At 64.6% G+C, this 10,683-nt stretch overlaps 1 protein-coding gene across 4 annotated transcripts in view; it reads left to right on the top strand.

Annotated features, from left to right (window-relative positions):
* The first annotated feature begins 5,109 nt into the window (after positions 1-5,109).
* The window catches only part of KCNH2 (potassium voltage-gated channel subfamily H member 2), a 56,763-nt gene continuing 51,189 nt past the window's right edge, over positions 5,110-10,683 (top strand). Inside the window, exons 1-2 of one of the 4 annotated variants that reach the window (XM_054058410.1) lie at positions 5,110-5,284; positions 9,736-9,966. In XM_054058410.1, coding sequence (XP_053914385.1) covers positions 5,209-5,284; positions 9,736-9,966 — 307 coding nt within the window. In that variant the 5' untranslated portion in view covers positions 5,110-5,208. Of the gene's footprint in view, positions 5,285-9,118; positions 9,151-9,304; positions 9,387-9,735; positions 9,967-10,683 lie in introns of those variants that run through there. The other 3 variants (XM_054058407.1, XM_054058409.1, XM_054058408.1) reach the window with 3 other exon arrangements.

Genomic DNA, 10,683 nt, shown 5'->3' with positions numbered 1-10,683 from the left:
TCACACGGGCATGGGGAGAACTGAGGGCAGTGGGAGCATCACTCAGGCATGGGGAGAACTGGGAGCACTGGAAGCATCACCCGGGCATGGGGTGAACCGGGAGAACTCGGAGCATCACCCAGGCCAGGGGAGAACTGGAAGCTTCGGGAGCATCATCTGGGTATGGGAAGAACTGGGAGCATCACCCGGGCATGGGGAGAACTGGGAGCATTTGGAGCATCACCCATGCAAGGGGTGAGCCAAGAGCATGACCCGGGCAAGGGGAGAACCGTGAGAACTGGGAGCATCACCCAGGCGTGGGGAGAACTGGGAACATTGGGAGCATCACTGGAGCAAGGGGAGAACCAGGAGAACTGGGAGCACCACCTGCGCATGGGGAGAACTGGAAGCACTGGGAGCATCACCCGGGCATGGGGAGAAACCGAAGCACTGGGAGCATCAGCCAGGCACTGGGGTTGGGACTGAGAGTGGATTGAGACTTGGACCGGGACTGGGATTGGTCTTTAGCTGGACTGGAGCGGGGCTGGGACTAAACTGGGATTGGGCTGAGACTATGACTGGGAGTGGAACTGAGTCAGAGCCCGGGCCTGGGATTGGACTGGGAGTGGACCGGATTGAGACTAGGCTAAAACTGGGATTGGGGGTGGACTGGGATTGGACTGGGACTGGGATTGGTTTGGGGCTGAAGTTTGACTGGGAATTGGTCTTGGCGTAGGACTGGGACTGGACTGGGACCAGGACTAGGACTGGAATTGGGACTGGGAGTGGACCAGGCCTGGGATTGGGACAGAATTTGGGACTGGGACTGAACTGGGATTGGGATTGGGACTGAACTGGGACTGGGACTGGACTGGACAGTGACTTGATTGGGACTGGAACTGGATTGAAAGTGTGAATGGGACAGGAGTGATAAGTGTAATGGGAATAATGGGACAGGGACTGGGAATGCACTGGGAATGGGGTTGCACAGGGACAGGGACTGAACTGGGCTGGGATTTAGACTGGAGTGGTACTGGGACTTGGAATTGGGCCTGGAAGTGGGATTGGGACAGCACTAAGATTGAAACTGGGACTGGCACCGCGAGTGGAACTGAGACTCAAACTGGACTGAGACTTGGAGTGGACAGGACTAGGAGTGGCTGGGACTGGGACTGGGACTGGGACTGGGACTGGGACTGGGACTGGGACTGAACTGGGACTCGGACTGGGCTGGACCTGGGACTGGGATTGGGACTGGAACTGGGATTAGGACTGGGACATGACTGGGACTGGTATGTGGAATGGGTAGGGACTGGACCAGGACTGGGACTGCACTGGTTATTGGACTGGGATTGGGACTGGGTTTGACCTTGTACTGGAAATGAGACAGGATAGGACTGGGATGTGAACTGGAGTGGGACTGGAACCTGGAATTGAGACCAGGAGTGGAGTGGGACTACAACTGGGACTGGAACTGGAAAGGGACTGAGGCTGGACTGGGGCTGGGACTGGACTGGGATTGGGACGGCGGTGAGAATGGGACTGGGTCTGGTGTGGGGCTAGGACTGGTTTTGGACACAGATTGAGACTGGATCTGAGTCTAAGACTGGGACAGGACTGGGAGTAGGACTGAAAGTGGGACTGGGACTGGAACTTGGACTGAGACTGCAGTGGGACTGGGATTGAGACTGGAATTGGAATAAGGACTGGAACTGGACTGGGGTTGGGAGCAGTGTGGGACATGGACTGAGACTGGAACTAAGTCTGAGACGGGGACTGGGACTGAGACTGAGTGGGACTGAGACTGAGACTGAGTCTGGGACTGGAACTTGGACTGGGATTGAGACTGGGACTGGGATTAGAACTGGGATTGGGACTGAAACTGTGACTTGACTGGGACTGGGCTCAGACTGGAACTAGGATAGATTGGATTAAGATCGGGACTGGGACTTGGACTGGGTCTGGACTCGAACTGGAACTGGAGAGGATTGGATTGGGACTGGGACTGGACTGGGACTAAGAGTGTAACTGAGACTGGGTCTGGACTGGGAGCGGAACTGGGACTTGGTGCTGACAGGAACTGGACTGGAAATACACTGGGACTCAGACTGAGATTGGTCTTGTCCTTGTACTGGGAATGGGACTGGTCTGGGACCTGAAACTGGGACTGAGACCTGGAGCTGAGACCGTGACAGGACTGGAACTGGGCTGTCACTGAGACTGGAATCCAGCACTGGGAGCAGGACCAGAACTGGAACCAGTAAAGGAACGAGCATCCAACCCCGGCATTGGGACTGGGGATCAGCACTAGGGCCAGGACCAGCACCAGTCCCAGACTGGGGGGACTGGGACCAGTACAGGGACTGGGGCAGCACTGGGGCTGGAACTGGAACTGGGACCCAGCACCAGTACTTGGATTGCAACTCGGACCCAGTGCCAGAACTGGGACCGGAACTGGGACTGAAACTGGAACTGGGACCCGGCACCAGTACTTGGATTGTAACTGGGAAACAGTGCAGGGACTGGGACTGGAACTGGGACCAGAGCAGCACCAAGTCTGGGATCGGAACTGGGATCCAGCACCAGGACTGGATTGCGACTGGATTGCAACTGGGACCCAGTGCCTGCACTGGGACAAGAGCAGCGCTGGGACTGGGATCAGAACTGGGATCCAGCACTGACACTGGAACTGGGACCTGGGCAGCACTGGGACTCGAACCGGAACTGGGACCCAGCACCAGTACTTGGATTGCAACTGGGACTCGGTGCTGGGATTGGGACAAGAGCAGCACTGGTACTGGGATCAGAACTGGGATCCAGCACTGGGACTGGGACTGGAACTGGGCAGTGTCAGGTCTGGGATTGGAACTGGGAACCAACACTGGGAATGGGATCGGTACTGTGACTGGGATTGGAACTGGGACCAGCACCAGTACTGGGACCAGCACTGGGCCATACTGGGACCTCGCAGCATCAGCCTCGCAGCAGGATGGGGCACTGGGGGGGCTCGGAATTGGGGGGGCAACCAGGGCAGTGGGGGGGTGGCAGGGTCACCTGGGGGGGGACATGGGGAGAGAGGGGACCCGGAGGGATGAGGTGCTCAGGGGGGTCACAGGGAGAAAGGGGGGACCTGGAGACATGGGGAGATCTGGGGGGGGCACTGGGAGAAAGGGGAGACCCGGAGCAATGGGGGAGTCTGGGGGGGGGGGACAGGGACAAAGGGGGGACCCGGAGCAATGAGGGGCTTGGGGGGCAGACACAGGGAGAAAGGGGGGACACAGAGCGATGGGGGGTCGGGGGGGGACACAGGGAGAAAGGGGGGACCCAGAGCGATGGGGGGATCTGAGGGGGGGCACTGGGAGAAAGGGGGGACCCATACCTATGGGGGGATCTGGGGGAGGCACTGGGAAAGGGGGGACACGGAGCGATGGGGGGCCTGGGGGGGGCACTGGGAGAAAGGGGGAACCTGGAGCCATGGGGAGATCTGTGGGGGGCACAGGGAGAAAGGGGGGACCCGGAGTGATGGGGGAATCTGGGGGGGGCACTGGGATAGGGGGAACACAGAGCGATGGGGGGTCGGGGGGGGGACACAGGGAGAAAGGGGGGACCCTGAACGATGGGGAGTCTGGGGGGGGCACTGGGAGAGAGGGGACCCATAGCTATGGGGGGGTCTGGGGGAGCACTGGGAGAGGGGGGACCCATAGCTATGGGGGGGTCTGGGGGAGGCACTGGGAGAAAGGGGGGACCCATAGCCATGGGGAGATGTGGGGGAGGCACTGGGAGAAAGGGGGGACTCGGAGAGATGGGGGGATCTGGGGGGGACACTGGGAGAAAGGGGGGACCCAGAGCGATGGGGGGTTCTGGGGGGGACAAAGGGAGAAAGGGGGGACCCATAGCTATGGGGGGATCTGGGGGGGCACTGGGAGAAAGGGGGGACCCAGAGCCATGGGGAGATGTGGGGGAGGCACTGGGAGAAAGGGGGGACCCGGGGTGATGTGGGGGGATCTGGTGGGTTCGGGGGGGTGCGGTGCCTCTGGGAGCCCCCGGGCTGGGTGTGTCGGGTGGAGCCCCCCCCCCCTTGTCCCCCCCCCATTGGCTGCGGCCGCGCTCGCCCCGCCCCGCGGTCCGGGCTGTCAACACGCAGCTCCCGGCGAACCGGAGCGGAGCCGAACCGAAGCGGAGCCGAACCGAATCGAGCCCGAGCGGCGCCGGGCGGGGCCGGGGCGGGGCCGGGGGGGGGGGCGGCCACAGCACCCCCCACCCCACAGCCGCTCCTTGACTAAATAAGGGCCGAGCGGGTGCGGCGGGGGGGGGGGGGGGGCGGCACCGGCATCCGCACCGGTACCGGTACCCGCACCGAGGGGGGGTTAACCCTTGCGTGCCCGCCGCCCCCTGGGGGGGGCTGAGCTGCGACCCCCCCACCTGCTTCTCCCCCCCCCCACCTGCTTCTCCCCCCCCCCACCTGCTTCTCCCCCCCCCCACCTGCTTCTCCCCCCCCCACCTGCCTCTCCCCCCCCCCACCTGCTTGCCGCCCCCCCCCCCCCCGCCCCATCCCTCTTCCCCCTCACCCTCCTCCTCCTCTCCCCGGTCCTCCCCGCCCCCGGTGAGGCTGAGCTCGGACCCCCCCCCCCCCACCTACATCTCACCCCCTCTTGCTTCTCCACACCCCCCCACACCCCACCTTTCTCCCCGCCCCCCAACCCCTTCTCCCCGCCCCCCTCCCCATTTTCTCCCCCACCCCCCTCCCTCCGCCACCCCACCCCCCCCCGGTGGCTGAGCTGTCCCCCCTCTTTTCTCCTTACCCCCCCTCCCCGTTTCTCCCCTCCACCCCCTTCTGCCCCCCCCTAAATTCCCCACCCCGCAGCCCTTGGGGGGGCTGAGCTGAGACCCCCCCCTCCTTGTTCCCCCCACCCCGTTTTCTCCCCCCCTCTCCCCGTTTTCTCCCCATTTTCTACCCGTTTTCTCCCCCCCTCCTCCCCGTTTTCTCCCCATTGATTTCTCCCCCCCCCGTTTTCTCCCCCCCCTCCTCTCCGTTTCCCCCCCCCCTCCTCTCCGTTTCCCCCCCACCTCCTCTCCGTTTTCCCCCCCTCTCCTCCTCCTCCCCCTTTTCCCCCCCCCGCCCGGCGGCGCCGTCCTTGTTCCAAGGGCACCGGGACCCCCCGCGGCGCGGGGCCCCCCCCGGGCTCGGCCCCCCCCGTCCCCGCGGGCGCTGCCCATGGGCCGGGCAGGATGCCGGTGCGGAGGGGGCACGTGGCCCCCCAAAACACCTTCCTGGACACCATCATCCGCAAGTTCGAAGGGCAGAGTGAGTGCTGGGGGGGGGACACACCAGGGGATGGGGGGGATGGGGGTACGGGGTGGGGGCACACCGGCTGCTGGAGGTGATGGGGGTGATGGGGACCAGGGGCTGGGGGTGATGGGGATGGGGGTACGGGGGGGGGACCACACAGGCTGCTGGAGGTGATGGGGGTGATGGGGATGGGGGTGATGGGGATGGGGGTACGGGGGGGACACACACCTGCTGCGGGAGGTGATGGGGGTGATGGGACTGAGGGTGATGGGGACCAGGGGCTGGGGGGGATGGGGATGGGGGTACGGGGGAGACACGCCGGCTGCTGGAGGGGATGGGGATGTGGTCAAGGGATGGGGGTGATGGGACTGAGGGTGATGGCATGGGGGTACGGGGGAGACACGCCGGCTGCTGGAGGTGATGGGGGTGCGGTCAAGGGATGGGGGTGATGGGGACCAGGGTCTGGGGGTGATGGGGATGGGGGTACGGGGGGGACACACCGGCTGCTGGTGGTGATGGGGACCAGGGGCTGGGGGTGATGGGGATGGGGGTACAGAGGGACACACACCGGCTGCTTGTGGTGATGGGGGTGATGGGACTGAGGGTGATGGGGATGGGGGTACGGGGGGGGGACACACACCGGCTGCTGGAGGTGATGGGGGTGGGGCCCAAGGGATGGGGGTGATGGGACTGAGGGTGATGGGGACCAGGGGCTGGGGGGGCTGGGGGTACAGGAGGGGACACACCGGCTGCTGGAGGTGATGGGGGTGCGGTCAAGGGATGGGGGTGGTGGGGATGGAGGTACGGGGGGGACACACACCGGCTGCTGGAGGTGATGGGATGGGGGTGATGGGACTCAGGGTCATGGGGGGTACGGGGGGGGGACACACCGGCTGCTGGAGGTGATGGGATGGGGGTGATGGGACTCAGGGTGATGGGGATGGGGGTACGGGGGGGGGACACACCGGCTGCTGGAGGTGATGAGGGTGATGGGGACCAGGGCCTGGGGGTGGTGGGGATGGGGGTACGGGGGGGGATACACCGGCTGCTGGAGGTGATGGGATGGGGGTGATGGGACTGAGGGTGATGGGGACCAGGGCCTGGGGGTGATGGGGATGGGGGTACGGGGGGGGACACACCGGCTGCTGGAGGTGATGGGGTTGTGGTCAAGGGATGGAGGTGATGGGACTGAGGGTGATGGGGACCAGGGGCTGGGGTGGATGGGGATGGGGGTATGGGGGGGGACACACCGGCTGCTGGAGGTGATGGGGGTGATGGGACTGAGGGTGATGGGGATGGGGGTAAGGGGGGGACACACCGGCTGCTGGTGGTGATGGGGGTGATGGGGACCAGGGGATGGGGGTGATGGGGATGGGGGTACGGGGGGGGGACACCAGCTGCTGGAGGTGATGGGGGTGATGGGGACCAGGGGATGGGGGTGATGGGGATGGGGGTACGAGGGGGGGACACACACCGGCTGCTGGTGGTGATGGGGGTGATGGGGACCAGGGGCTGGGGATGATGGGGATGAGGGTACGGGGGGGACACACCAGCTGCTGGGGGTGATGGGGGTGGGGGTGATGGGGACCAGGGGCTGGGGGTGATGGGGCTGGGGGTGATGGGGCTGGTGACCAAAGGCTAGGGGTGATGGATATGGGGGGACGGGAAGGGGGAGCAGGGGCTGGGGATGATGGGAAGAGGACTGGGGAGGGTGAGGATGAGAACTGGGGTGATGGGGGTGATGGGAGGGGGACTGGGGGGGTGAGGAGGAGAACTGGGGTGATGGGGCTAGGGCTGGGGGTGATGGGAGGGGGACTGAGGGGAATGGGGTGGGGGTGATGGGGCTGGGGGCCAAGGGGTGGGGGTGATGAGGATGAGGACCATGGAGGGGGACTGAGGGTGATGGGAGGGGGATTGGGGAGGGGTACTGGGGATGATGGAGATGGGAGCCGAGGGATGGGGGTGATGGGGTTGGGGATCAGGAGCTGGGGGTGATGGGAGGGGGTCTGGAGAGGGTGGGGAGGGGGACCAAGGGGTGTTGGGGCTGGGGGGTGTTGGGGAGGGACCTAGGGTTGGGGGTGACGGGGCTGGGGGCTAAGGGATGGGGGTGATGGGGAGGGGAACCTAGAGTTTGGGGTGATGGGGAGGGAGACGGGGGGTGATGGGGTTAGGGTTGGGGGTGACAGGGCTGGGGGCTGAGGGATGGGGGTGATGGGGAGGGGAACCTAGAGTTTGGGGTGATGGGGAGGGAGACGGGGGGTGATGGGGTTAGGGTTGGGGATGATGGGAGAAGGACTGAGGGGAATCAACTGGGGGTGATGGGGCTGGGGGTGAAGGAGATGGGGCTGGGGGTGATGGGGACTGAGGACCAGGGGCTGGGGGTGATGGGGGGGGACTGGGGACCGGGGTCTGGGGGTGATGGGAGGGGGACTGGGGGGAATGGGCTGGGGGTGATGGGAGGGGGACTGAGGACCAGGGGTTGGGGGTGATGGGGGGGGGGACTGGGGGGAATGGGCTGGGGGTGATGGGAGGGGGAATGGGGGGAATGGGCTGGGGGTGATGGGAGGGGGACTGGGGTGACTGGGGGTGACAGGGATGGGGACAGGGGAAAGTGGGGTTGGTGGGAATAAGGACTAGGGGGAATGGGGTGGGGGTGTCAAGGATGGGGACCGGGGAGGGTGGGGGTGATGGAGTTGGGGACCAAGGGCTGGGGGTGATGGAGTTGGGGGGCTGGGAAAGGGGACTGTGGGTGGAATGGGATGGGGGAAGGACAGGTGACTGGGAGGGGTGCAGGAACTGGGGGGACTGGGGATGATGGGGACTGGAATTGGTGAGGGGATGAGGGTGATGGGGACCGGGGGGTTTTGGGGTGCAGAGGCTGCAGGGAGAGGTTTGGAGTGTGGGGGGCTGCAAGATGGGGTTGGGGTGCAGGGGTATTGGGGATACAAAGGGACTAAAGGAGGTTTTGGGGTGTGGGGAGCTCACCCAGGTGGGTGACGGGAACAGGGTCCCTGCGGTGATGGTGGCAGGGTCTTCGTGGTGGTGGTGGTGGCAACGGGGTCCCTGCTGTGTTGGGGTCCCTGCAGTGATGGTGTTGGGGTCCCTGCTGTGTTGGGGTCCCTGCAGTGATGGGGTTGGGGTCCCTGCCATGACAGGGTCCCTGCGGTGATGGTGGCAGGGTCTTCGTGGTGGTGGTGGTGGCAACGGGGTCCCTGCTGTGTTGGGGTCCCTGCAGTGATGGTGTTGGGGTCCCTGCTGTGCTGAGGTCCCTGTGGTGATGAGATCCCTGCTGTGACAGCAATGGGGTCCCTTCAGTGATGGTGGTGGCAACAGGGTCTCTGCCACGATGGTCTTGGCGTCCCCATTGTGGTGGTCTTGAAGTCCCTGCTGTGATGGTGGTGGGAACCCCAAGGTGATGGTGGAGAAATCCCTGCCGTGATGATGGTGGGAACCCCAAGGTGATGGTGGAGAGGTCCCTGCTGTGATGATGGTGGTGGGAACCCCAAGGTGATGGTGGAGAAATCCCTGCCGTGATGATGGTGGGAACTCCAAGGTGATGGTGGAGGGATCCCTGCTGTGATGATGGTGGTGGGAACTCCAAGGTGACGGTGGAAAGATCCCTGCCGTGATGATGGTGGGAACCCCAAAGTGATGGAGGAGAGATGCCTGCTATGATGGTGGTGGTGGGAACTCCAAGGTGATGGTTGAGAGGTCCCTGCTGTGATGATGGTGGGAACCCCAAAGTGATGGTGGAGAGATCCCTGCTGTGTTGATGGTGGGAACCCCAAAGTGATGGTGGAGAGATCCCTGCTGTGTTGATGGTGGGAACCCCAAGGTGATGGTGGAGAGATCCCTGCCGTGATGATGGTGGGAACACCAAGGTGATGGTGGAGAGATCCCTGCTGTGATGATGGTGGTGGGAACTCCAAGGTGATGGTGGAGAGATCCCTGCTGTGATGATGGTGGTGGGAACCCCAAGGTGATGGTGGAGAGGTCCCTGCTGTGTTGATGGTTGGAACCCCAAGGTGATGGTGGAGAGATCCCTGCTGTGTTGATGGTGGGAACCCCAAAGTGATGGTGGAGAGATCCCTGCCGTGATGATGGTGGGAACCCCAAGGTGATGGAGGAGAGATCCCTGCTGTGTTGATGGTGGGAACCCCAAAGTGATGGTGGAGAGATGCCTGCTATGATGGTGGTGGTGGTGGTAACTAAAAGGTGATGGTGGAATGGTCCCTGCTCTGATGATGGTGGGAGCCCCAAAGTGATGGAGGAGAGATGCCTGCTATGATGGTGGTGGTGGTGGGAACTCCAAGGTGATGGTGGAAGGCTCCCCGCTGTGACGGTGGCGGCATCTTGGTGAGACGGTTGCTTCGTGGGGTCCTCCGGAAGCCACGGATGGGGGCAGGGACCCGGTGCCCATCCGAGGCGGTGGCACCGCCGCGCTGACTCTTCTCCCTCTCCCTTAGGCCGCAAGTTCATCATCGCCAACGCGCGGGTGGAGAACTGCGCCGTGATCTACTGCAACGACGGCTTCTGCCAGCTGTGCGGCTACTCGCGCGCCGAGGTGATGCAGAAACCCAGCACCTGCGACTTCCTCCACGGGCCCCGCACGCAGCGCGGCGCCGCCGCCCAGATCGCCCAGGCGCTGCTGGGCGCCGAGGAGCGCAAGGTGGAGATCTGCTTCTACCGCAAGGACGGTAGGGACCCCGCCGCGCCGCCAACGGGGTTTGGGCCGTGGGTGCAGCCGCACGGCCATCGCCGTTGGGCAGAGGCGGCGGCGAGAGCCGGCGAAGCACGTGGCCTGTGCCGCGTGGTCACCGCGCACGGCGCTGGCGGTGGTTCCGCTATAGCCATAGCGGTGGGGGTCTCGGTTCGGTGCCACTCGTGTCTGTGAGGGTCTCACTTTGGCCCCAACGGCGTCCCCAGGGGTCTCGGTTTGTTCAGCCCCACCGGCGTCGCTGGGGGTCTCCCACGCTGCACCACCTCACTCTGCACCCCACCTTGCACCCCCCACCCTATGCACCCCGGTCTGCACCCTCACCCCCCTCTGCACCCCAACCTGCACCCCCACCCCATGCACCCCAGTCTGCACCCTCACCCCCCTCTGCACCCGCCTCTGCACCCCAACCTGCACCCCCACCCCATGCACCCCAGTCTGCACCCACACCCCCCTCCGCACCCCACTCTGCACCCCACCTTGCACCCCCCACCCTATGCACCCCAGTCTGCACCCTCACCCCCCTCTGCACCCCCCTCTGCACCCCAACCTGCACCCCCACCCCATGCACCCCAGTCTGCACCCTCACCCCCCTCTGCACCCTAACCTGCACCCCCCACGCCATGCACCCCAGTCTGCACCCCATACCCCTCTGCACCCCCCCTGCACCCCAACCTGCACCCTCACCCCATGCACC

This window comes from Cuculus canorus, chromosome 2 (genome assembly GCF_017976375.1).
Source record: "Cuculus canorus isolate bCucCan1 chromosome 2, bCucCan1.pri, whole genome shotgun sequence".
NCBI classification, from domain to species: domain Eukaryota; kingdom Metazoa; phylum Chordata; class Aves; order Cuculiformes; family Cuculidae; genus Cuculus; species Cuculus canorus.
The sequence above is the reverse complement of the archived record's forward strand: the minus strand, read 5'-3'. Positions and strand labels throughout refer to the sequence as shown.